Source organism: Micropterus dolomieu, linkage group LG01 (assembly GCF_021292245.1).
Source record: "Micropterus dolomieu isolate WLL.071019.BEF.003 ecotype Adirondacks linkage group LG01, ASM2129224v1, whole genome shotgun sequence".
Taxonomy (NCBI): Eukaryota; Metazoa; Chordata; class Actinopteri; order Centrarchiformes; family Centrarchidae; genus Micropterus; species Micropterus dolomieu.
The window spans coordinates 54,129,371-54,156,398 of record NC_060150.1 but is presented as its reverse complement, the minus strand read 5'-3'; the positions used below and the strand labels follow the sequence as shown (position 1 = coordinate 54,156,398).

The following is a 27,028-nucleotide window of genomic DNA, read 5'->3' as shown; positions in this document are numbered from 1 at the left end:
TGCTAATTAATCAACAAATAAGTTGCGTGCATCATCTGGAACACCTGTTTTGACAGCACGTGCCGTGCGCGAGTCCTAAACCTCCTCGGGTCGGTTTATTTGGCTATTCTGCACAGTGGGTGGCCGGTAATGCAACACTAAAGATAATTTGACTGATATTTGCGCCAACAGACGCACAAAGACTGAGGTAGTAAACGCAGAAACATGAAATCACCTCGTTAACTGAATGCCTATTTCAGTAAATAGGTTGCTGACCAGCCGACGTTAAAAGCTCCAGCAACAAGCGAGCAGGTTAACGGGGACAAGCTAACGTTAGCGTTAGCTGTTGACATTAGCCCACCAACACCCGCACGGATATCTGCACGAAATGCACCCATTTATAGATGCAAACTGCGCATCACCATCGACTAAACACCAGCGTAAATTGTTAAATATCGAACAGACGCTGGTAACGTGCCTAGCATAACACAAAAGCAGCTATCGGCGCTCGCCCCCACGCTCCAATACAATGCTAACCTAGCTCGATAACTAGCTAGCTAGCGCAAATTGCCAAAGACACAACTAGTAAAGTTAGCATGCCAGCTAACGAGCTGCCACCCTTTTCTTTACAGACCGTGTAACACGTTAACACCCATAGCTGACCGTCAGTGTCAATACATGTTGTTTAATCGTGACTACATACCTGTAATGTGCAGTGACAGTTCGGCGCGTTTCATATTCAGGCTGATGGATGCAGCAGGAAGCCCTCTGTAAAACGCACCCAACCCGGCGAGAGCTGGAAACAAACGCAGACTCGTATACATATAGGGATAGGCACAAAAAGGGGATGTGGAGTTTCCCCTGCTTAACGCCAGCGAAACCATAAACAACTGTTAATGTACGTGCAGTACTTATCTCACATTAATGCAGACAGCCTCACACCCTGCGAAAAGTAGGACAAATACCTGCACACAGACCCAGATTATATATGCAGCAGAGCTATCAGACACGAATGCATACAAATGCATGGACTTGCACACACCCACACAGAAAATATACCATAACAAAAGGATAAAACACACAGGCTATTGTTTAAGCTCTAATCTATACATTTGATAAAACTGTGTGTTGGCCCATGGCATTAAGCGTATAAAATGAAATGGATTGGATAAGTACAACAATAGCAACATGTGATAATGACTCATATTATACCATAATGAAACCATTATAAGATTGCAGACCTTGTCAGGTGTTCAGATGTACAGCTTGCACACAGAGCGTATGAATGTGTATTTAAGGACTGAAAGAACATTTGTATAGTGAGTTTTCTCCTCTTTCTGTAGCCTTGTTCTGTGGATAAACTTCACCTATGGTCGTAGCAGGTCTGGGGAGCACAGCGAGATACAAGTACTTTCAATGGCAAAGACTTGAAGTGAGTACAAGCAGTACACCACTGTATAAGACTGTTTTACAGTAAAAAGCTCAATTAAACTAGTAAGAATCAGTCAGTTACAGGCCCATATGATGCGTGTGAAGTGTGCCACATGTAGAAAGTGCCTAAACAAATGTGTAATATGCATCTTGATTGACATAAAAACACTGTGATAAGAGTTTTATCATTATCTGACGTCTATAGACTAAATGAGATGAATCAAAGTCTAAAGAATCGTGCAATGAAGCAACAACAACATTTTTTGGTCCTTTATCTTAACACATCACCTGCAGCAAGTTTTGAAAAACATTCAGAAGATTCATTTTGTTGTTAGGTTATTGTAAAGCTTATCTCTAAATGAAATTGGCTGTAGCTTTCATATATTAGTATCTGCACCCATGATATTAACCCACAGTCACATGGGTCATGTTAATCTTGTTATCTGATAAATGCCATTTCATTGAAATGAGAGCATCTATAAAGAACCCTTCATGGCATCCTTTAACATAAATAGGACCTTATTTCTTAAGATGTGTTTATTAGTTATAGTGCTCTATTACCAGTAAATATGTAAATCTCAACTACTTCTCCACCTTAAACAAATGTAGCTGCCTGCTGTGAGATTGGTATTAATGCTGAGCTACAGCAAACTCTCCATCACCTCAACCGAGCTTCATGAAAAACTAATTTCTCTTCCTTTGATTCAGATAAGTGCCCCACATTTTCTGTGCTTAAGATGTGTCTGCCCCTATCAAATACCCTGTCTAGGTTGACAAGTTTAGGCATGACTCCGCTGCTGCTTCATAGTTTAATAAAGAGACACCAAGATTTACTCCACAACAAAATATAATTTAATGAATTCACTTTTCACTGTCGATCACAAATCTATATTGATGTAAAAAAAAAGAAAGAAAATGAAAAGGATCCAGTGCTCTCCTTTGTCTTAATGTAAGGCATGCAGTCTCCACAGAGCTTTGGACATTGAAAGCTACAGGTCGTTACAGTAGGACACACTAACACTCAGCCACAAATACACACAAAAGCGCTCGTAGTATCCACTCTTTTCTGGGGGCCCAATAAACATTTATTCTTTGCACATACAATGAGTAGAAGTGGGATTCATCACAACACCAAAAATATAGTAGTTCACAAATAGTAACAGGACACGCTAACACTTCCACTTGGGCCATTTCAACCCTCTTTAATATGTGAGTTACGTTGATGGTTACACAAAAAGGGGTTAGTAGCCTAGCACACTGTGTGAGAATGTTGCACAAAAAATGAGGATGATTTTAACAGCCGTGACTCTTGCATTCAACCCTTTGTAGCAAGCCCTTTTGGAACTGGTTTATCTGAACAAGTGGAGCCTGTAAAAATGAGTTTTGTTCGGTGAGAAGGACGTCCTTCATTTGATAGTTACATTAAAATGCTCCTATTGTAACTTTCATATAAAAAGCGCCCATGTTTTTGGTGCGTCTCTGGTCAATATCCTAATGACACTGGGAGTGGCCTCAGCTATATAAATACAACTATATATTTGCCTCCATATAAAAATAAAATTAGCAATAAACAAGTATTGCACGCCAAAGGAGTCTAGATGTGTTTGATTATTGACAAGTTATTGAGGAAAATGTACAAACATGGAAATAATAAACCCTCTGGTGAAGAATAAATAAATATTTAGATATTCAGTTTTAATGCCCTGTGCATGCAGCACGTCTCTCTGGCTGTAGGGGGGGGGGCAGGTGGGGCAGAGGTGGAGTCACGGCTGCCAAGGGGAGATGAAGTTGGGCTGTGCGGTAAGTGAAGGTCACGGTGGAACAGCAGGTACTTCTCAAGGTCTAACTGGGCGGAGCTCCTCAGTGCTGCTGCGCCTCCAGCTCCCTTTGGCGGCAACCCACAGCAGTGATGAGGGCGGCACCCTTGCCGCTGCCATCCTCGGATAGCAAGAAAGTGACGTCACATTTTGGGGCGAGGTCCTTCACTGTCTGCTGGAAGATCCGAGAAAAGCTGAGGGTAGAGAGCAACAGGAAACTATGGTTAGGAGGCTGTTCGCAACTGAAGTCAAAGAAATGAGAGATGCTTTCTGATTCTTATAACATTCATTCATTCATACAGCTTCCACTTAAGCTTTACAGCCCCTTGATTTACAGTGGAATGAAAATGTCAGACTTCGTTTGCTTTTGTGAAAAGGGGCTTGACCAAATGCATTGCCTAGCTTTCTTTTCTATGAAAAGTGGCCAATAACTTGCAGAGAGACTAATGGAATCACACATGGCGAGGTCTTGATTAAGAAATTGAAGAAGTGGTAAGTAATTGAAAAATATTAGTGCCTAAAAACTGGTTTCTGAGTTTAGTTTGTTAAACGAAATGAAAATAGCACGTCAACATTAACCCCTCTCCTCCTGCTGCCACCGAGATATTGTTACATAAAATGATGCTGCTACCTTCAGTCTGTGTTAGAAATGTTGGAAATATTGAAAGATTATGCTTGTGAATTTCTTGTTTTATCAAAATGACCCAAATTTACACTGATATAAAAAGAGAGAAAAGCAGCAAATCTTAATTTTTAACATGCTGGAACCAGCAAATGTTTGCCTTTTTGTTTCTCAGGACGTTGAGATCTTGTGAAGAGCCTTTATTATCACTGTCCTGAGATTTAACAGCCCCCTTTGTGTCGAGTGAAATATTTTTTTGTGTCAAAAAATTATCTAACATATTATAATGAGTTCTCTGTCATTTGCAGCAAGTGCCATCCACTCACTGCCGTCTCACAATGAGTCATACAAGAAAATAAAAAAGATCCAACCTATGCAGCCTGATGAAATTCGATATGTGCAGTAGTGTTTAAGAATTAATGAACCCCTTCTCCCCCAAACACTGCAATTATGTTCTTATCCTGCGTCTTACTGTGGGTGCAGCTTGTAGAGCGTGCCGTCCACGCCCACGGTAATATCCAGGTGGTCCAATCCTCTGTTCTCACGGATCTTGTCCACCACAGCAGCCATTCCGGCTCCGCAGATCTGAGCCGCACGGCGGGACACCGTGCCACACACCTCCTTGACGATAATACTGTCATCACAGGTGCTGTCGAGCCCCAGCTGCTGCAGGATCGCCCTGACCTGCAGCAGCGCCAGACGATCGCTGTGGAGCAGGAAGGGCGGGGGCGAGAGAGCGTGTCAGAGGTCAGCCAACAGCAGGAGAGTCACCGGATACCTCACAGCTGTTCCCAGAGGCTAAGGTAGGCTTAAACAGTGTATAAACTCAAGTTGTCACATTGCACCCCTCTCCCCGCCCCCACACCTAGGTGAGTTATCCCCCTAGATGCTACTTTTCTGTGAACAATGCTGCTAATGCACATGCTTATTTGATCTTATCCTCATGATCATATTACAGTTTTTGTATGTTTTTATCATAGACTCTATCTAAATGAGTATATATCAGATATTTTATAGCACTGTAAACTATTTCTGGTGTTTGAGGCTTTTTTGTTTGTTTTTTCCTAAACCCTTCAATTCATTTCACTACAGTGTATGAAAATGAATATGCAGCTGTGTGGAATACATCATACATTATGTTTGCTTTTGACTCTCTCTTTCTCGCTCCCTGTCTGTGCTCTTGATTACAATGGAATCTGGTGTGTCGCTGTCGCGTTGTCAGCTGCTAATCATCTCCAGTCTACTCTGCTTTATATACTGGACTTCATAGTTAGTCTTGCGGCAGCCTTGTTTATTCTGCTTTGTGTGTTTTTGAAGTTTGGCTAATATCTGGATGCTGTGCCCCGTCTGGACCTGATTTCTGCTTCTGTCCCGCTCCTGTTTATCCCTGGATCTCCCTCAGCCATTTCTCAACCTGCTTCCCTGCCTTGCTCTGCTCTCTCTCCTCTTGGTCACGTCTTAACCTCCGAACTCCCCACGTACATAGACTCTGCTCCTCATTCATTCTTAAAAATTTGGTTAATAAATCCTTCATTGCTCTAAGTTGCCTGTCTTAGCGTGCTGGGTTTTGCACTTGAGTTTTTTACAATAATCCTGAGTGACAACTCTGACAAATACAATTAAGTTAAACAGTTACGACAATGAAAGCAGCCATAGTTTTCTCGGCAATGTGACTACTTTATCTTGTTTTTCTCCAACTTAATTGTCATACGGCATGGGAGGTAGGAGAAACACTCTGTAGGCTTTGGAAAATCTCGTAAAAACTGCTAATGAGTCACCAGCAGTAGTTATTGTTAAGTGATTCACTCACCTTTCTATCTGTGACAGGAACTTTGTCTCGAAGATGCCCCTGGTCTTTAATGTCTCAGAGATTTGTCCCCGGAAGAGGAAGCCACGCCTGGTCAGATCAATCAAAATCTGCCTGACGATCTCTCCCAGGTACATACCACTGCACATCTTCTCATATCTGACATGTATAAGAAAGAAACACATCTTAGTTAGCAGTGAGAGAACACTAACACAACACTGTCCTTTTTGGTTTGTTTAAATCTGTTAGCGAATGGACAATGTGTTTAACTGTTCAGCTTTGGCAGTAGATAAGTAAGCAAGGCATTCAGACTCGCAATAAAGACACTCAGATATAGTTTAATACTGGAGGTGGGCTTACCTTTGTTTGCCTTCATTGAGCGAGTTGTCGTCCACTGCCTGGTCGTACTTCGTCCTGATGTCATCCAGGCAGCCGTTGTCGCCAAACGCCCCCCACTCCATATTGACACACATACGGCCCTCGTTTCCCTCCACTATCTCGATGTTCTTTGTCTCTTCCATGTAGCAGGCGTTACTGCCCGTACCTGAGAGGACACACAGCCACAGTCCATCATTATCAAAAAACGGTACCTCATTTTCCAAGCCTTTCTGTTTTTAAACGTAAAATTCCAACAGTAGATTAGTGTTTTCTATTGGTGCCGTATGTTACGGTAAATATAACATAAATGTGAGTAAACAAGTTCACCTTAGTGCAGTTTTTAACTCACCTGCGATCAGCCCCACCTCACAGGTGGGTTCCTCATATGCGCAGGTCATCATCGTCCCCACTGTGTCGTTCACTATGGCAACCACATCCAGCTCAAACTCCTGTGAAAACAAACAGCAAGAAAATGATTCACAGGTAGGAGTACAATGACACAGTAAGAATTTATATACTATCACTACATGACAAGTCTCACAATTCAAGATTCATGCTTAGTAGAGTTCAGATTTTTTAAATTATAAGAACGGTAAAGCTAGATAGTTTTTTACTTTCTCTATGTGGTAAAATATGATTACCTTTACTAAAACTAACTAAAGGATGTTAAAAAAAAACATCAAAATAATTAAATATCCCTTATCTTTCCAGGTTTTCATTGAACATTAAAATGTTCAAGTCCACATTTTATATCCAGCACTTGTTGGTGAATGGGTGTGTTGACAGACGGATTAATATCAAGCCTGGCAAGTTTTCAAACGACAAACTGAGCACAATGCGGTTCACTCACATTCTTAGCCAGGCTACACAATAAAATACACAAGCCGTTTCAGAGAGCTGCAAAATTCAGGAGCTCTGCCAAACACACAAAAAAAGAGTTTCACCGCTGTGCTAATTCTGAGCTTAAATAAGATCCCCACCACTGCAGACACAGACACACACTCCTCCACAATATCTGAAAGTAGATATTCCAGGTGTTATGACATGCTAGTACAACAATAATCACACACTGCTCCAGTCCTGCACTGCTTTACCTGCCAGTTAATGATTTACACTTAATACTTACTGGATTCTCCATCTAAAAGGGTGAAATCAATGTAAGAAACTCAAAAGTGATGACATATGAATAAACAAAACTTGTTGAACATAAAACAGATTCATCATATAGATATATATATATATACATACATACACAGACAGTAGCACAGTAGGGGGTAGGGTTAAGTGGCTTTATGCTGGAACTGCAAAATTGCAGGTCAGTCCAAAGGTGTCAGTAATTACGGTCTTATGAGTGTGAGTGTTTTCACATAAAATTTTATGAAGTGGTCTGTTGGAGGATTTCTTAATTTTGTCCTGCAGGAAAAAAAAGTATGTGTACTGTATACTTTAGTGAAATGAAAAATTTGTTTAGTATAGTACAAACATAACTACTGTTCAAAAGTTTGGGGTCACTTAGAAAATTCCTTGTTTTCAAAAGAAAAACTATTTGCTTTGTCCATTCAAATAACATCTAATTGATCAGAATACAGTGTAGACATTGTTAATATTGTAAATGACTGATTTGTAATGGAATATTTACAGAGGCGTACAGAGGACCCCTCTCAGCAACCATCAGCCCTGTGTTCCAGTTGCACTCTGACTGCAATCCATTAATTGTCTTTGCTAATCTAAGTTCATTATTTTAAAAGGCTAATTGATCATTGGAAAAACCCTTTTGCAATCATGGTAGCACAGCTGAAAACTGTTGTGCTGATAAAAGAAGCAATAAAACTGGCCTTCTTTTGAGAAACTAAAAACTTTCTACTAACTTTCAGTCTAGTCAGTTCTTTTTCTGAGAAATTAAGGCTATTACATGCGAGAAATTGCCAAGGAACTGAAGATCTCCTACAATGCTGTGTATTACTCTCTATACAGAAGAGCGTAAACTGGATCTAACCAGAATAGAAAGAGAAGTGGGAGGCTCCGGTTCACAACTGAGCAAGAGGACAAATATATTAGAGTGTCTAGTTTGAGAAACAGACGCCTCACAGGTCCTCAACTGACATGAAATAGTACTCAGGGGGAAAAAAACAGTAACATCAGCAGTGAAGAGGCGACTCCGGGATGCTGCCCTTCTAGGCAGAACGGCAAAGAAAAAGCCATAAAAAGAAAAGAGCCCACGACGCTGACGTTCCAGATACTCAATTATTCTAAACAAGACCAGTTTTATTGTTTCTTTAATCAGCACAACAGTTTTGTGCTGTGCTACCATAATTGCAAAATAGTTTTTTAATGATTAATTGGCCTTTTAAAATGATGAACTTGGATTAGAAAAAACACAACGTGCCACTGGAACACAGGGCTGATTGTTACAGATATGGGCCTCTCTCTGCCTATTTAGACATTCCATTACAAATCGGCATTACATTAACAATGTCTACACTGTATTTCTGATAAATATGATGTTATTTTAATGGACAAAAAATGTGAAATGTCCAAGTGACCCCAAACTTTTAAACGGTAGTGTACAGTAGGTAGACAATAACAAACACATCATGCCAAAGGACTTTAGATATAAAATAACTTTATCACATTTAAAAACATTGCTGCAGTGGTTGGTTGAAAGCCAGTCAGCAGCATCTATCAGCTAAAAGGTCTGTCAGTCAGACCTTTCTATATGTAGACCTTTAAAGCAACATGTGACAACAATCAGAGCTCCAAAGAGTACAAACTTTGTCCAAATGTACAAGAAGCATTGGTCCAAAAAACCTTGTATGAAGTTTTTATGTTCTTGACAACACTTTCCAAACAAAAAACAAACTTGTGCATCTGCAAAGCCACAGTCAGAAGTTAATATTAACTAGCAGAAAAATGAATTATTACTCAAATATTATCCAAATTTGTAAAATAAAAGTAATAAAGTGTTTGCAGTGCTGAATTAATTACTTCAAAGTTTAAGTACTTTTTAATTAAGTTTTTACCACTTTGAGCAAGCCCTTGCTAAATCATACAATGTTTTTTTTTATTTTGTCTCTCTGTGTTAGTAATTGTCTTACTGTGGTAGCACAAGAATGCCACAGTAAGTTTGATTTGTCGCATGAAGTGTTAGGTGTGGAAAGCAATGGAGAAACCGTGGTGTTTGTGTCAGCGTCTCTGTTTTTGTGTTGCTGCCGTTCTAGTAACTCCTTATCTAATGATGATCAGATGTACTTCCTGTTTGCAATTACCTCTTTCCGCTTGATCGCTTCCCGAAGAAGCTCCACCACGTCTTCCCCCTCACAGTCTGTGGCCTTGAAGCCTTTGGTCCAGGTTACAAGGATACCCTGCAAAGCACATAACACTTACTGGGAAATATTTCACAAACACTATTTGCATAGTGCAGCACTCTAATAATAACACAATAATAGTGTAAAGGTTGAAGAGGATTAGTAGAGCTAATGTGTCCTTGTTTGTACTGAACTGTACTTCAGATACTTTCTTTAATTACTTGAACTTCTTGCTTCCCTTTGCACTGGTATTTCTGGTAAGCTCCACCTCTTTTACATGGAAGGCACCCAGGTCTGGTTCTTCTGGATTTTTCTTATGATTTTGCAAACAATGTGTGCTATTTTTGAGATAATTGGTAGAGAACATACTGCATCCAAGCTGGTCTGATGGCAGGGGAAGGAGAAGGTGAAACCCAGTGGCAGCCGAGCACTTTTCATTCCCATGTAGTCCAGGAAGTCGGAGATGCAGTGCACAATGTGGTCAAAGAGCTGGAAAAGAGACATGCTTTTAGTGGTTTGTATACTGGCACATATGGTTAGGCTGGCTATCACTTTATTTTCTGTGGCGAAACAAAAACGTTAAGATGCATCCAAATATTGTTGTGGTTATGCGATTTAAGCAGAAATGGGAATAAATCTATGTCAAAAATAGTAAAAAGCACAAGATTAGATCTATTTCCAGGCAGAAAAGACTTCTGTTCAAAATGAATGAGAATTCTAGTGCAAGCAGCAATAAGCTTCAAACAGAACTGAAAATCATTACCTCTTCTCCTGTCCCCTGCATGACTTCTATGGGAATGGCGTAGATTTTGTTATGCATCTCCACCGATCGCCTCTTCCCGCTGCGAATCTTTACCAGGAGCACACGGAAATTTGTCCCTCCGAGGTCCAGAGCGAGGAAATCTCCGTTCTCTGTATTACAAGAAAGGCCTTGTTAGCCTAAGAACCAACAAAACCTCATCTGTCACCACTGAATAAGGTTTCTTCCATTATGTGGGTTTTCTTTTAGAAGAAATACTGCTCCCTGGTGCTTAAATAATACAATTTCAACGCATGGAAGTCTACTTTGACTCAAACATGGGAAGTTATTTACTGCCATTTTGAGAATTACTGCTAAAATAGTTCCTCTTGGCTTTGAAATATTCTTGTACTTGTCAGAACTTGTTGCGTTCTGTGATGTTAATCGCTTCGCTGCCAAGATAAGTTAGACATGTGATGCCTATACATAACGTGGAAGAACCTGACTCACCTGCTCACTACATCAACAAAAATTTGAAACTCAACTCTTTTTCAGGTGAGGCAGTATGCCTCCACTAGAATTCTTGTGGTGAAACTCTGGGCTTAGCGCACAACACCCATATTTAAAGGATTTAAAGATTTGTAAATGTAGTGTTTATAAGTTGTACCTGTTCCATCTGGTGTACTTCGGACAAAGGTAGGCAACATTTTGACTGTTGCCTCCTTGTGGCTGTCCTTCTTGAGGCCTCTTTCGATCTCCATCCTCATGCGTTTCTTCACTTCTAACAGCTGCGCTTTGCTCAGTCGGAATTCGGCCATAGTCTCCTGAATCTGGCGCGCCTGCTCCGTCAAACGGTACGCCACTGCTGTCACCATGGCTGCGCCTTTCGCACTCCCACTCTCAGACAGCAGGAAGCGGACATCTGAGTCTGGGACCAAGCGACGCACTGTCTTGTGCAGGCGGCGGGCATATCTGTTCAGACAGGAGAAAATATCTCAGGATTGAGGAGGAGGATTGATAGCTATAACAAAATTCAAAATGTTATTCTTTGCTGATCAATCAACACCAAATCCACTTGAGGTGTGGACACAGGGAAGACACTGTATCTGAGATGGTCTTCGATGGTATTTCAGACATACATACCTCTTTTCGCTGTGAACTGAAACTATTTAATAATATTACACTGCTCCTTTACTTTTATCATATTATCTAGTGTAAGCATCACGTGAGTAAATAGGGTGAGGTGAAATTGTTGAAATCATTATAATAATTTGGATATTTATCACAATATGGTATTGTTGAAATAATCAAACTGATGTTCAAATCAGTGAACTGTATTTATATATATATATGTTAAACCACAATGACAAATTTTGATTTAATCGATTTCATTTCTTAAAAAAATGTCATATATCACAATTAGATATAGCTGAAATAAACAAAAAATTTGACCACATCACCACCTTGAAAAGGGTATTTAATGAAGAAACATCAGTCTGACTTTTAAAACTGCAGAAGTGATTTGGACTTGTGTGGGAGTTTGTTTGGGGTTTTTTGTTTGTTTTTAATTTATGGGACTCTGAAATCTAAAATCTAAACCACTAAAAGAAATATCTGGTGCGCATCCTCTATATTCCTCAGAGGATCTTGTTTGCCTCGCCTTGATCCCTGCATACCTTCATCTCATTCTGTTTTTTCATGGTGATCGTGGGTGGGTGGGGGTGGGGGGATTAAGGCGAACATGAGGTCCAATTTAGAGACATGAAATCAAAACTTCAGTCTGTTTCTTAAAGAATACTTACTGAGGGTGCATCTTGTAGAGAGACCCGTCGATGCCCACAGTGGTGCGTAGGCGCACGGGTCCTTTGTTTTCCTTTAGGCGAGAGAGGATGCCTCCCAGTGTTGAAGCAATAAGATTTGCTGAGCGGAAGGATACGATGGTGCACACGTGCTGCACAGCCAGACAGTCTTCATCTGACGGCTCCACCCCGAGCCTTGTCAGGATTTCCATACATTTCTTCAGTCCTTCTTTAGTCCTGAAAAGACAAATATTTCTTGTTATTAAAGACATATGATGTCCAGATGGTCATTTAAATGCCAATTTTAATGTCACTTATAACTTAAACTCAGTTCAAAAGTCATGTCATCAAAAGTCATGCCCTTAAAGCCGGATGGGAAATTAACCTTTTAAAACTAGAACATCTGCCAGCTACTGACAGATCAATGTTCAAATTCACCAGCCACTCAATGGTAAATTTTCCCTGAAAAAAAAAAAAAGATGACATTTTTCTCTTTTGCATTACACAGCAAGTAATTCTCCCCACTCACTTTTCAATGGCAGAAACATGTTTCGTCTCAATCTTTCCCTTGGTCAGGAGCTCGGGGGTTATCCGTCCCTCAAATAGCAGCCCCTCTTTGGCCATCTTGACCAGGATGAGTCGAACCAGCTCTCCTAGGTACATCCCACTCACCATCTTTTCAAACCTGAGCAGAGACAACCACAGCAGCTCTTTCTTTGTTTCTGGGATGAGTGATATAGCAACACTTCAGATACAAAAACAAATCTTTTATAGAATACTGTGTACACCGAAAACGATGAACATGCTCAACTGCCACAGATACATAATTAACAACATGACTGATGCATATAAACTGTACTGTACGCTGGTATATATTTACATATAAAATGTCTGTCACAAAAGCCACGTAATGCCCTTTAAAGTTTGTCAACTTCCCTTTTAGTGCTGTGTTGTTCTGAAAAAACACTTACCAAATGGTGGCATTTTCATTGTCATTGTAGTCTATTTTACAACATGCACTGTATATGTCACAGTTTCTCAGTCGGACCGTGCTTGCTTAGTATAAATAAATATTTACAGCTGCTTTCCTGGGTTGATAGAGCCCCTGTCGATCTCGCGGTCATACTCTGTGCGAATGTCCTCTAGGGACCCATCATCCCCAAAGGCACCCCACTCGGTGTTGATGCACATCCGGCCTTCGTCCCCTTCCACCAGGTCAATGTGCCGCATTTCCTCCATGTAGCAGGCGTTTGTTCCCGTTCCTGAAAGGATGCAGAGCTGCATAACTCCTGTCCTACATGACTTTTGGTCTGTGGAGCTCAGTTGGCATTTTTCTAATGAAGCCAGGGTTAGGGATACAATACCTCTGGCGCCCCCACATGTAGCTTTAGCTGTAACTCTGGTAAGTAAGTTTTTCCCACTGTGAATGCAGCACTGGACCACAATGCATAAGATTATTTTTCATCAGTTTGTATAATCTACTTTTATTTGCATTTAAAACATGTAGCCTGTGTCTTTACCTATGATGATGCCCACTTGACACCGCTGGTCGTCAAAGCCGCAGGTCATCATGGTGCCAACTGTGTCATTCACCACAGCCATGATGTCTGCCTCATAGTCCTGCAAAAACAAAATTATGTTTAACCCAAACCAAAATCTAAAATTGTCAGTCACAGGCTGGTAAGTTTGGTATAGTATACCATCATTGGTTTATATTCAGTGTATTTTCAAATGCATCAGACAAGGACTGAATATTTTGTTTTGTATGCCTTATGCAACGGTTTAGTAAAAAGAAAACACTGACCCCTCGTTTCTTGATGGCCTTATTCAGAAGCTTCACAACATCCATGCCTTCTACTCCACTGGCTTTAAACTTCTTTGTCCATGTCACTAAGACCGCCTATAAAACAAACAGTTTTATAAGGTCAAACATTAAGTTACAGTTAGACTGGCTCGGCAAGTCTGAAATGTCTCTCCATTGGTATTCCAACCACGGCATGAGTTTCCAACAACTGAACTGAAAGTACAATTACAAAACATTTGCAAAAACATTTTCTCCAAAATATCCCACACTTTGCTTGATTATGTTTTATATACTCACCAAAATGTTTAAAACTATAGTCTGCGATTTGTGTGGCACAATTATCCCTTTAACTTTAATTTATACAACACATTTAAGTGTTTACCTCATCTAGTTTGGTTTGGGTACAGGGGAAGGAGAACGTAAATCCTACAGGAAGCTTTTTATCCTTGATTTTCTGCTTCTCCATGAAGTCGCCCAGGCAATCCGCAACATGGTCAAAGAGCTGCGGACACAAAAGGGACTTTAACACTGTAGAATAACAATTTAATGTACCAAGTTAAGAATCCTGATAAAGGAAAAATATCAAGCAGTTCCCAATAAAAATGCAAAAATATGTACAAATCTAACGCAATACACTCCAGTTGCATTGCAATTACAGTCTCTAAAATTACCATAAACTAAACCCAAACCTCCCTAAAATACGTCAAATAAAAACTGAACATCATATCCTTTGTGAATGTAGGATTTATTGCAGGACTGTGTAAGATTGCTCTACTTTTAGCTAGGTGTACCTAATAAACTGGCAACTCAGTGGGTGTCTTGTCACATTTTAGGGGGCCAGATAGATTAATGAAGGTTATAATAAATAACAATTGACACTCAGAGCACTATATCAATATCTTGGCTGGCTGAGAACCTTTTAAACCACTGTTAAAAAAGTTTCTTTCTTACTTATAATAACTTGACACAGATTTTCACAGTGAGAAGGCCTGTTTTATGTCATTTATAAATTTTATAGCTGATCAAATCACTCTCTATTGCCACAAACCTTGTTATCAAACCTGTTCATATAGCATATTACATTTTTGGCCAGCTGTCCCCTTGACGTGTCATTCAACAGCATCTGTCATGCTCTGTTCCAATCAAACAGCCTCAGACAGTCGCTCATGTTTTAGTTATCACGTTACAATACGACTGCCGGCTGTTCTTTACAAGTTCAGTGAAGGTCAGACTTCACTCTCACTGCTCTCATTATTTTGTTATTGAGGTCATTTTACACATATTGATCCTTGAGATGACCTTAAATCCTACTGGGCTCTGTTTGGAGGGCAGACACAAACACTGAATATTTGGAGTGGAAACAGCTGAGTGACTGACCTGGGCCTTGCAGTATTTTATGATGATGAAAGGGATTATAACATGTGGACAGTTTAGATAATGTCTGGTGACTGGTTTTAGCAATAGCCATCCAGTTTTTGTAAAATATGAACCAGAAAATAAAAGACCTTCGAACCCTGAATCTTGGAAAGTTTATTATGCGCTTACCTGTGTCCCGCTGCCATGGATAATGTCATCAGGGGTGTCATACACCTGGCTCTCCATTTGAACCGGCTGCTTCTTGTCCTGTGTCACTTTGACACGCAGGATCCGAAAGTTGGACCCTCCAAGGTCCAGAGCAATGAAGTCCCCCTTTTCTGTCAAAATGAGAATGCAGATAAACTTAAGAGAGTTTCAAAATTGTAATCTCTGAGATACTTTTTTTTTTTTTTATTTACAAATGCTCTGTATAGTGCCTTCCTAGTCTTTGCGACTACTCAAAACGCTTTTAAACTACATCGCATTCCCCCATTACACATAGACTGAGCCTAAGTGCTCGGAAACTAACATTCCCTCACATTCATACAAGGGGGGACAATTAAGTTCAGAATCTATCTTCAGTATCCAACTTTGACATGCAGCCTGGAAGAGCCGGGGATTGAACCACCGATCTTCTGCTCTACCTCCTGAGCCGCAGCTGCCCCAGTATTTCAGTGCTTATTATTATTACGATGTGAAAAAAAAGTTGAAAAATACCAAAGTTACCCTTCAAAGCTTACTGGAGGCATTGCTAGTGCCACCTGAGTCTATCATCATTTCCAAAGTTGACATGCCAATGAAAAGAAAAAGGCTCCGCAAGACTAATATCAATAGTAAGACAAAATAAACCTCAAATGTTTGCACTTGTCACTGCACTCCCAGCCCATCAAGGATATATAAACACTGGAATGAGCAGCGTGCTCACTCAGTGGTCCTTCTATGCTTCGTGATGATGTTTATCTGTGACACGTGTGTAATAAAACACACAAACGACAAACTCATGATTAAAGCCGGTTAATAGAAACGACCGCAACCTGAACCCTACTGAAACTAAAAGCCTGAATAGGGAAGTGCCCGTTAAAAAAAGAGAAGACACACAAACAAACAAAATGACCTTATTTTAAGATGCACTTTAGCTATTTGTCCACGACCCTTTTACATGAACAGAGCCAACAGCCAGGTGCTGACGTCTCACTCCAGGCAAGAAGCCAAAATGTAAATCTATCCTCAGTGGAGAGTTGCAACAGCACATATAGAGTTGGTTTCATTTAGTTTATTCCAAAACAAACACACAGCTTGTCACTTACAATATAATTAATATTATTTTTAAACTACAGGTTATTGGATGTTTTAAATTGTTACTATTTTAAGTGAATGTCAGAAGATAGCTAATCATTTCTGATATTTAATAATCTGTATTTTCTTGTTGGCAGTCTAAAGAGTGACAGCTCTCTTTACAAACTGCTGCATCCTCATTTTGGATTAAAACGATTAATTTAGCTGTTTTTATGCATTTATCCTGACACTGATCTACAGTGAGTTAAAATGAAAGAGTAGAGAAGAATTAAGTGTCTTGCAAAAGGACACATGAGAGTGTATGGATGTGCATTTACTGTTGCAGGGAACAGACCTGTGACCTTTCATTTACAAGAAAGCATCCTGCCTCCCAACAGAACAATGTTCTTCATTTAGTAGCACCATGACTGTAGTGTTTGCTGCATTGCCCTATTTATCGCCTTGACCTGACTGGAATGAGATGCGACCGGGCTTGACATATAGAAGTGTTACTGATTTGCTGCAGAGCATGTGTCCGTTTTATAGTCCCCGTCCCACTGTAATCTCAGTGCTCGTATGGGTGAGACGCCACTTCTTGGTTCATGCACATGTTGGATTGTCAGTATTTCCTGCAGTAGTTTCATAAGCCCATAAACCTAATCTTAAACTAACACAGACATTGTCAAGTACTCAAGTATTTAATCAAGTCCTGTCAGTCACAAACTACCGTAAGAAAAACTTGAGACAAGGATGCACAAACACAGAGACAAAGTCATACGAGGATTTAATATAATTAGACAGCAGAAATGTGGTTGTCATTTCTAAGTTTAATCCTAGCTTTAATTCTGGCAACAAACCCAGGAATTTACTCAGTTTTCAAGAGATATAATCCCCAAAAGTAAGAGCCAGCCAAAGCAGGAGGAGCTGAAGGCGTGGTCACATACATTTAGATCCCAAAAATGATCCACCACCAGCTTTGTCCTTCTGAGTTTAGGCTTGTGAACGTTGTTGTGGGTAAAACAATCAGAAACACACTTGACCTCAGAGCATTGTTTGCTGTGCCACAGACAGGTACAGTGACCAGGCTTCATCCAGTGTTGAAGTTGGACTAAACCACTCACTGTAGCCTTTCATAGCTAAGCCAAATCTTTTGCTTTGCTTATTGTGGTCTAGACCAAGATTTCTTTCCAGGCAATTGCATCAGCTTGTCACTAATCAACAGATCCTGAACCTTGAGTTAAGATTTTTATGCGGTCAAACTTTAAACTTTGAAGTTATTTTCATTATATCAAACCCGTTTTTTGATACTATTTATGGCAGACGTTTCTTCAGCTATAGCCATTCAGTCTACAAGCTTTGCCTCTCTGATGTGTAGAGCGCATCAGTCAATCTGCACAAGATTCACAGAAAAATTGACTCATGATTTTTCCAATTTCACAGTGAAAAAACTGAATTTGTAAGATTTAGGCTGTATCTGTCAGGCAGAAAGGGACATTTGAAGATGAGCTGGTCTTTCTACATTTTTATCTTTATTAGCTTTCCTTCTTAGTCTGATCTTATTACAGAGTAAAGATTACTCCGAGACCTGACAATCTTTAGAGCTTAGCCATGATTTCATTTACTCATTTTCCAGTGAGACACATGGTAAGTCTGCCCTGAGAGGTCAGATTAACTGTTACTGACATTACATGTTACAGTGGAGGAAACGCTAACTTTTATTCTTGTTGCTACAGTCATCCTACACATCGATGTATTTCAGTTTTGACTGTCGGCATGGCTTCAACTCTGCCCTTTGCTTGATCCCTCCGAGCTCATGTAGTTGTTGAAACCTGCGGCTATTTATAATGTGAGAGATGGCAGGACGGGGAGTGTGGCCTTGTTCAAGCCACAGTATGTCTGACAGACACTTGATGTTATTTCTGTGTACTGGTGCTGTTTACTAACAAGGACAAGCCATGCTATGCAGCAAAGAGGCCCAGTTTGAGGACCGTACCGCTAATGTGAATCTAAGAGCTGTTCAGATGAGCTGAGGTGTTTCTCTGATGACAATTAGCACATTAAAATCCTGCCATGTCAAGAGTTTTTACACACAGGTTCATAACCAGCTTCACTTTGAGGAATCTAAATGATTACACCATTACAACTGGGGTAGCCAACTTTGGAGAAACCAGAAAGAGACCGCTAGATTTTGAAAGTATACAACAAAAAATCCCACTCCCTCCCTTCAGGCCTCCTGCCAAAGCCACTCCCCCAAAACACATGTTCATGCACAGTGAGTGCTTGTTTCCCTGGAACACTATCATTGTTCCCTTCACATATTTGATCATTAAAATATCCTGAAATTAAAGTTGCCGTTGTTTCCCTATAATGAAATTGAAATCTTTACTTTAATTGATATGTGCTTTTTTGTCTCTACATGTATGTGTTTTTATTAGCTTATTAATGTAACTTAATATACTAATACAGCTTTTCCTACCAGCTCTGTGGTGGCTCACCCACAGGAATATATAAACTGATGCTGATCTTCATTTCAGCAAAATACACTTGGCACAATCATGACTGTAATGTATTATAGTATTTTACTACTGTCTAGCAAACACATTAGCAGATAACAGGCCAACCTTAGACTGGAAATCATGAATATTTAATGTGCAACAGGTTTTGAATGGATTACATAAGCCTATTGATCATTTAACTGTCTCTCATTAAATTCAAATCCATAAATCTTAATAAACGTTATGATCTGACAATTTTGACTGCATGCTATGAGATGAATAAAGAGTGTGATGAGGCTGAATTGTTTGCCCCCCTAGGACTAAAACAATAGTCATTTACAGAGTCCAAATCCAGAGCACAAACACAAAGAGGCTTATGTCACAGGAGAGCCCTGACGATTTTACCACATCAGCACATTGTTTATAGACAGATAGAAACAGGACACATCCGTAGCTTTAACACTCTTACAGTAAAGATAGGCTGAATGTAGTAAAACACAGACACTGCACTCTCAATTGAAATGAATGGGATCTCATTGCCTTTAATGTGATTTAATGTTTCCTCATGATGATGTCTCTTTCATAAAACTGTGATATTCCCCATCTGTCAGTGTTACTTGTATAATTACTGACTTTTTGAATGCACAACTATTTGTTACAGTTAATTAATATGTTAATGCTTAATGTTTAATGCTTGTGTTGTGTCTGCTTTTTTTATAATCTCATATTATGACCTGGTAATTTCAGTGTATTAAACTTAAGCAATGTTTGATCTTTCGAATATATATCAATGTGCCAATACTATGAATAGCTAAGGTAGCTATTATTTGCTGAATCAATGGGCTATTTTTGCTAAGGGAAACATCAGCGTTTCCTTAAGGATGTGGAGGTAATTCAATATTTAACAAATATGTAACTTTCAGCTGAACAGACCTCAATGACCTCCAGTCAATACCCGATAGAATAAAGTAAATTAGCCGCCACAGGTAAATTTCTTTTTACACCAAGATATCAATGTGTGTAATGTCTTTAACAATGCACAACATATTAAAGGTGGGATACGTGATTCTAATCCAATACAAGTCTTTTTGTAAAATTCTTACTCTCTATTTCACCAAGATATGCTGTTGTTGTGATGTTAGCTATAGTAGCAGGAGAATTGTGAGTATCGCTGTCTCTGGGACCGTCTCGTCCTCTCTGCATGTTAGTCTCACTGCATCACCTGTAGCAGCAGTAGGCTTGAACACAAGTTAGCTAATAGTAGTTACATTACTTGCTGTGTTGTTTGCTGATCATTGTATTTCTCATGGTACCGGATTTCTTCAGAATTTCTTAAAACTTACAGAACTTACACCACCATTAAAATTGCTCTCCCTGATTTTGATGAGGTCTCCAAATCCCCAATGTTCCCGTCAGCCCACTCTTTGTAATGTTTTGAAACTCAAAGCTTGTTTCCCAAAAAGCATCTTAAGGATAAAACAAGCTTAGTAAGTATTGTAAGTTTGTGGGTCTGTTAAGTCCATCTTAGTCTTTAGATTCTTTTGGGCAGCAGGAACCTAGAAAGAAATTTGGGATTTGTGACCAGTGTTGGGCAGGTAGAGTATCTTTAAGCACACAGGTTGAGTTATCACAATGATCTGTTTTTGCCCTGAGAGTCTTCACGTATACTGTACCTGATCCGTCAGGGATGGACCTGACGAAGGTGGGCAGCATCTTGAGAGTGGCGGTGGGGTTGGTGTCACGCCCGAGCCCGTTCTCCATTTCCCGGCGGAACCGGTTCATGATATCCTTCAGCGTCTCATCCGAGAAACGCATGGAGTACAGGTACTTATCAATCTGAGGGACAGACACAGGACAGAAACACGGAGTGTCAGGGAGTATTCAATATAACTCACGTTGGTTCTCTTCAACCCTTGGAAGGGGTGGGTGAGCAGAGGAGTTTAAAGCTGGTTGCAATCTGCAACTTCACCTCTAGATGCCACTAAATCCTACACACTGTTCCTTTAAGTTCATTTAAAAACTACAGATGACCATTTAAACACCATTTTCCATTTATGTCATCATAGTATAAACACAGTAATGTACTGTGAGATCTGTTAGGCCTCCACCTCATTCATAATCTTCTTATGGAAGGACACCTCAGATTGTGTAACCACTTAATTAACTAATTGCATGAGAGGCATGTTGGGAGATTGAGTACTGAGTCGAGTGAGTGGTAGTTTAAAAGTCGATACATTAGATTCACACAGTACCATATTTTGTGAGAGGGAGCCTGAACCAGGACAGCTCAACCCCATGAATTAAAAACACTGTTGTAGAAACATGTTAACACAATACAAGTGTTAATATTACTGTACTACAACACAACACATTCAATATGTCTTGTGCCTTTGTAAAATGCTATATCAATAAATGCAGCTTTAAAACAGCCACATTTTGCAGTTTAATTATTTCATTACAGTTAATTCATCTAATTAATAGATTGTTTGTTCTGGGGGGATTTGCACCAGGACCTTCACTATTGTTGTTACATAATCATACAGTGCATGCCAAAGGGGTGCACCACAGTCCAGACATCCATTCTGTGTCACGACACACAGTCTACACATTTGTTTGTTATCTGTGTGCCATTACTATTATTAGCCTCTCAAATATTGACACTAATGCAATGTGAAGTATAGTAACTTGCAGAGGATTGAATGCATTGTGGCATGATCACCAGGAAATCATGGGAGACCACTCACTCCTCGCTCTATTCCTGTCTGTGGCTCTCAACCTTGTGAGGCTGTATGCCATGACAGTTTGATCATTTTGTTATGCACTCATTCTATCATTCAATGTATTTAACTCTTGACTTTCTTCTTTACATTGCATGCTTCCTTTAAATAAATTTTAAAAAACTGTTAAAACATACATTTTGTATCAGCTTTTTACAACATTTATTTGAAGCTTAATTTTGCCTGGCATATTTATTTTTTTAATTAAGTTCTGTGTGTTTGAACAGTGCTTTCAACTATGTTTACACTTCTATAACACACAAAGTCATTTGGGCTACTTCTAAATTTGACAAAATGTCTTAAATGGTATTAGGCAGTGTACCGGTCATACCCATGACATACATGGTTGGATAACTTTCATCCATTCAAGGAGTCACATAAGCTTCACCCCTTTAGAGTAAATTCCACTAACCTACTTATGTGGAGGCAAGTGCATCTATGGCGCTGTGACATCACAGCATAGGGCATGACATCATAAATATCCTACACCCCCTCCATCTCATCTGACTCCCCCCACCCCACCCCCATCCCCTGGGAACATCTCACTGGTCTGTCATCCCATTCAGTGGATGATTTCCACTAAACCTAAGGTCAGTCGGTTTCTTTTAGAGAACCTGGGGCTTTACTCCAGCTCGGATTTCACTGATGGCCACATCTGCCCTCTGATAACCGAGTCTGTGTCGTCTTTGCCAGAGGTAATAAGAGAATAAGTGAGGAAAACGAAGGGGGGGGTGAAACAGTGAGAGAGAGTAAGAATCAGTCAGTGGAGGAAGCAGCCAGGGAAGGAGGAGAGAGAGAGAGAGAGAGCTCACGACTTTTCCCAGCAGCCCCTCACAGACACCTGTGTGCTTCAGACGCACTGGAAACCGACGCTCCGTCTGCAGCGCATCCCCCAACACCACTGACCCCAGCCCTTTTCAAGGACATCCATGTCAAACACGGCCAACTCAATACAATCAATAGAATTCATCATGGCCTCTTCTTCCTCCACTTCCCAAATGCTGCATCCTCCTCTCCCAGCCTGATACGCCCCACCGTTAGCGACCGTTTACCGGCGTCCATGGCTGCCCACTAGGCTGCTCTCGAATTACGCACAGTGGAGGTTTAATGTTGCTCGCACTCACCTTTTTGAGTTGATCATCCTTCAACTCGGTGAAGTAGTAGGCCAGAAGCTGAGCTGCTATCATCCTGCCTGCACGTCCGCCAGGCTGAGCTGTCAGCGACTACGAGGTGGTTTTAGAGTGTAGGAGGGATATAAAGGTTGCCGTCCGTTCTCTCCTGTCCCCCAACGCCGATCCCTCTTTATTCTGGAGTGTGGAGGAAAGAAGCAGGCCTCAGCTGAGCACCGTTGCAAGGTTAAAAGGGGTAGAGGGGGGGGAAAAAAGTCTGGTGAAACAAGAGTGAAGCACCGGCCGTGCTTACTAGTCTGCGACAGGCACACACACACACGCGCGCACAGAAACACACACAGAGGCTGGGTTTGACCGTGTCTCCTCCCTATCAGCTGCTGGCTCCCTCTTAGCACTGGGGAGATGCAGCAGGAATGGTGGTTCTGCTATGGCCTGCCCCCAGCAAGCACTGTGATTGGCTGGAGCTGCGGACGTGAGGGAGAGGAAACGGGGGGGGGGTCAGGGTAGAGAGACGGGGGGGGGGTCAGGGTAGAGAGACAGAGGAGGAAGGGGGGAGGGCTGAGAGCTGAAGCAGGAAGCTGCATCTGCACGATAACCTGCCTCTCTCCACCCAACAGCACAGAGACTCCCCCGCCCCCCTTGTCGCCACAGCCTCTGGAGGTGTACGTGCAGAGGTGCAAGGCAGCCACATTATGATGTCATCATCCCTCTTCCTGGTGCATCCCACTCAGCATCAGCTGCTGGATGAAGGGCATCAGTAAGCTGCAAGGTCCAGTCGTGTCCTCAAAGCTCCTATGCACACTAAAGTTAGAGAAACAAACTCGTGACTGACGGTTTCTTATCTCCTGTCACTTTAACAAGGCACCCAGAGACATGCTGCACCTGGCATGTTACTCTAACCTTGTAATTGTAATTCTTGACCATTAGAATATGTAAAATAGTCTAAAAGCAAGGTTCAGTCACTCAGCTACTCTGGGAGTTTCCAGCTATATAATGTATGTTTTTACCAACTCACCAGTCTGTAGTGTTTTGACAAAAAACAGAAACAGAAATAACAAATATATATAGTATAATATACTTTTTTACTGATTGATTTAATAGCAATTTTCTCAATTTTAAGTACATTTCGCTACTGTGGCAAAGTAAACATCTGTTTCTGAAAGACTGCTTGGGTCATGGGTTGTAGGGATCCTTGATGTGAAAATGTTTGAGAACCACTGGTTTAGTGTCATGATTCTCGCTTAGCGTTCCCTAGTTCAAATCCCAGACAGGCCCCCAATCCGTGATATATTCCTCATTGAGGGAAACCTGGACATAACTTGTGATATTGAGACTCCCCATGCCTTCAGTTGTACTGGATGACCAGTGAGGTTTGAGTTACAGCTTAACAGACTTTGGTGAGAACTATGCTCAAAAGAACAAACAAATATTAATTACTTATTACAACCCCAACCCTATGCTTCTGTCCGCCATAATAAAAGGATAAAAGCTGCACTTATATTCCTGATCAAGAAGCTAATGAACCCTTTCATCAGCGTTATAGAACTATTGCAGTCATTTTTAGGTCTACTCTCCTGTACTGATGAGCGTTTTGTCTGCAGTAATATTAATTCATCATATTATGGAAAATATTAGACTGATTTGTTAACTGTGACACACTTTTAAAAATGTCCTTTTTTGTGGTTTTTTGAGAGTTTCTTTGAATGCTAATTAGTCCTGTTGCAACAAATCTCAGAATTGCTATACATAGTTATAGACGACTCCCCCCTCCCCCCTGCAGCTTGGGTACGTCACTACGCTCTGCGTAAAGTGACCCATGTCTGCTGACTCGGTGACGTGCAAAGCCTATGACGTCCCTCTTTTTCCCCCCTGAACGGCTGTCATGTAGGACTTCCCTCCTTGATTCCCCTCTATGCTGCCCACAGTTCCCCTCCTCCTGTGTCCCATCTTCTGCCGGCTGCAGTCACGAGTCAGTGAGTGCATGAATGAAAAGAACGGCTTCCCTGTACCGTATACACCCCCCCGTGCCCGAAAAGAACTGCTCAAAACAGAGAGAGAGGAGGGAGGGCTAAGCAGTCATTCGCTCTCTGAATATCTTGCCTGGTGTCATGGCTGCTTCAGGGTGACCTTTTCTGGTCACTAATTGATTCAGTGCCCCTACTGAGAAACCACTGACAAAGCCATTAAAGCCTCTTTGCATTGCATTATTGTTATATAACCAATTAATTAATACTTAAGCAAAGAAAAGTGCCCATTTAAAGTGTATTAACAGGTTCCAGCTCCTCAAATGTGAGGATTTGCTGCTTTTCACTTCTTTTCATTATCACTAGAAGTGTTGTGTTTTATCTGACTAACCAAAAACCCAAGAAGCTTAAATATAATGTTGTGAAACAGTGTAGTTGCAGTCCTAACTTTAAGGATCCATGGAAGTGTCTCAGCAGTGTTCATTTCATTTTAACATTCACACATGCACAATTGAAAACAGGATTAGGCTTATAGTTGAATTAGACTAGTTTTTACTTCATATCAATGCTACTTATCCTCTTTGCAGACATTTCAAATGTAGCACCTATGTAAAAAATGATAAATCTGCACCTTAAATGACTCAAGTTATAGAAGTAACATAAAAATGGCACCCTTGCTACATTGTAATTTTGTTTACATATTTAAACCAGTAACCAAATTTGTACTCATTCATTTAACCAATTACTGAATGCCAAGGAATTTTGGTACCATAGGTCTGTTTGTTATTTAGGTAGTGGGATATCTTAAAATAGATTTCAGTTAAAGTCATAAAAATATAAAGTTTCATCCCCTTGGAAACATGAATTTGCTTCAGGAAAGCTCATATATTCAATAAACATAAAGCTGGCGCCACTGAGGATGGTAGCCTCTGTTTTATGCCGTCCCTCTCTGGTAACATTTACCAGAGAAGAGCTCTTAAATATTGCACTTTCAACTGCTCACACTATTCCACCGCTCCTTATCAAACTAGGAACTTTCCCGGAGTTATTAGTTGGAGGAGCAGCAGCTCTGTATGGAATCTACTGGAGACGCCGAAGGGGGAAACGTGCCGGCGCGCTGGTTAAGCTGAGACAGCAGGGTTTTCGCACTGCGGGCCCATCTATCCACCTGGCGAATATCTGCTCTTTGGCCATCAAAATGGACGAACGGCTGCTCCTCAATAGAACTAACTCAGACTTCTGCAGATCTGCCGCCCTTTGTTTTACTGAATCCTGGATCTCTCCGCACATCCCAGACAGCGCACTTCACCTACCGGATTTAATCTCATCCGTGCAGATCGCGAAAGGGATAGACGGCATATTAAGTGTCCCACCAGGGACACTAACACACTGGACCACTGCTACACTACTTTAAAGTACCACTATTGCTCTGTTCCCCGTGCAGCCTTGGGTCTCTCTGATAACTGTCTGGTTCATCTTATCTGAAATCTGCTATCTGTGTTTCTGAGGTTGCAGCTGGACCTGGACGAACTAATCGACACAGTTTTTGTGAGGACGTGTGTGTGCCGACCAAAACCTTCCGCACATTCAACAACCAAAAACCCTGGTTCACAGCGAAACTCAAGCAGCTTCGTTAGACCAAAGAGGAGGCCTTCAGAAATGGGAACAACCAGTCCTGTACAACCAGACCAGGAACACGCTGACTAAAGAGGTCAAAGCAGCAAAGAGGAGCTACGCTCAAAAGCTAAATAACAGCTTTGCAGCCAACAATCCTACGTCAGTGTGGAGAGGCCTGCAGACACTCACTAACTAGAGGAGACCATCCTCCAACACTGCTGGTACTCAACAACTGCCAGACGAGCTGAGTCACCTTCCCCCTCTGACCTCTCACCTGCACTCAAGATCTGTGAAGAGGACGTGAGCCAGCTCTTCCAAAGGCAGAAGATCAGGAAGGCTCCTGGTCCAGACAGTGTCTCACCATCATGCCTGAAAATCTGTGCGGACCAGCTGGCCCCCATCTTCACTCAGATCTTCAACAGATCACTGGAGCTGTGTGAAGTTCCCTCCTGCTTCAAACGCTCCACAGTCATCCCGGTCCCTAAAAAACCCTCCATCTCTGGACTAAATGACTACAGGCCTGTCACCCTGAGATCTGTAGTCATGAAGTCCTTTGAAAGACTGGTGTTGGCCCACCTGAAGGACATTACAGGCCCCCTGCTGGAACCCCTGCAGTTTGCCTACAGGGCTAACAGGTCAGTGGATGATGCTGTCAACCTGGGTCTGCATCACATCCTGCAACACCTCAACTCTCCAGGGACATATGCAAGGATCCTGTTTGTGGACTTCAGCT

At 41.1% G+C, this 27,028-nt stretch overlaps 2 protein-coding genes and 1 long non-coding RNA gene across 9 annotated transcripts in view; 1 reads left to right on the top strand and 2 right to left on the bottom strand.

Annotated features, from left to right (window-relative positions):
- zbtb45 (zinc finger and BTB domain containing 45) overlaps window positions 1-921 on the bottom strand; it is a 33,680-nt gene extending 32,759 nt beyond the window's left edge. For 2 of the 6 annotated variants that reach the window (XM_046047434.1, XM_046047425.1), the window contains exon 1: window positions 683-921. The gene's annotated coding sequence lies outside the window, so the exon portion shown is untranslated. Of the gene's footprint in view, window positions 1-44; window positions 58-214; window positions 641-682 lie in introns of those variants that run through there. The other 4 variants (XM_046047388.1, XM_046047397.1, XM_046047407.1 and 1 more) reach the window with 3 other exon arrangements.
- Window positions 11-7,389, top strand: LOC123970056. Of its 2 annotated transcripts, none has more exons than XR_006824860.1 (7): window positions 11-126; window positions 1,323-1,411; window positions 4,496-4,652; window positions 5,677-5,787; window positions 6,182-6,242; window positions 6,428-6,517; window positions 6,746-7,385. It is a non-coding gene; the product is annotated as an uncharacterized LOC123970056 (long non-coding RNA). The 2 variants fall into 2 exon arrangements; XR_006824861.1 differs by having other exon boundaries at window positions 68-187; window positions 6,746-7,389.
- On the bottom strand, window positions 2,240-23,098 carry LOC123969726 (hexokinase-1-like). The gene is made up of 18 exons (XM_046047356.1): window positions 22,709-23,098; window positions 20,481-20,643; window positions 15,227-15,375; window positions 14,064-14,183; window positions 13,682-13,777; window positions 13,398-13,497; window positions 12,956-13,139; window positions 12,407-12,562; window positions 11,881-12,114; window positions 10,746-11,050; window positions 10,103-10,251; window positions 9,709-9,828; window positions 9,301-9,396; window positions 6,384-6,483; window positions 6,017-6,200; window positions 5,660-5,815; window positions 4,322-4,555; window positions 2,240-3,421 (listed from the first exon to the last, which is right to left on the bottom strand). Exons 1-18 carry the CDS (start codon window positions 22,769-22,771, stop codon window positions 3,271-3,273), a joined length of 2,760 nt encoding a protein of 919 aa, XP_045903312.1. The 5' UTR covers window positions 22,772-23,098; the 3' UTR covers window positions 2,240-3,270.
- Window positions 23,099-27,028: the final 3,930 nt, after the last annotated feature.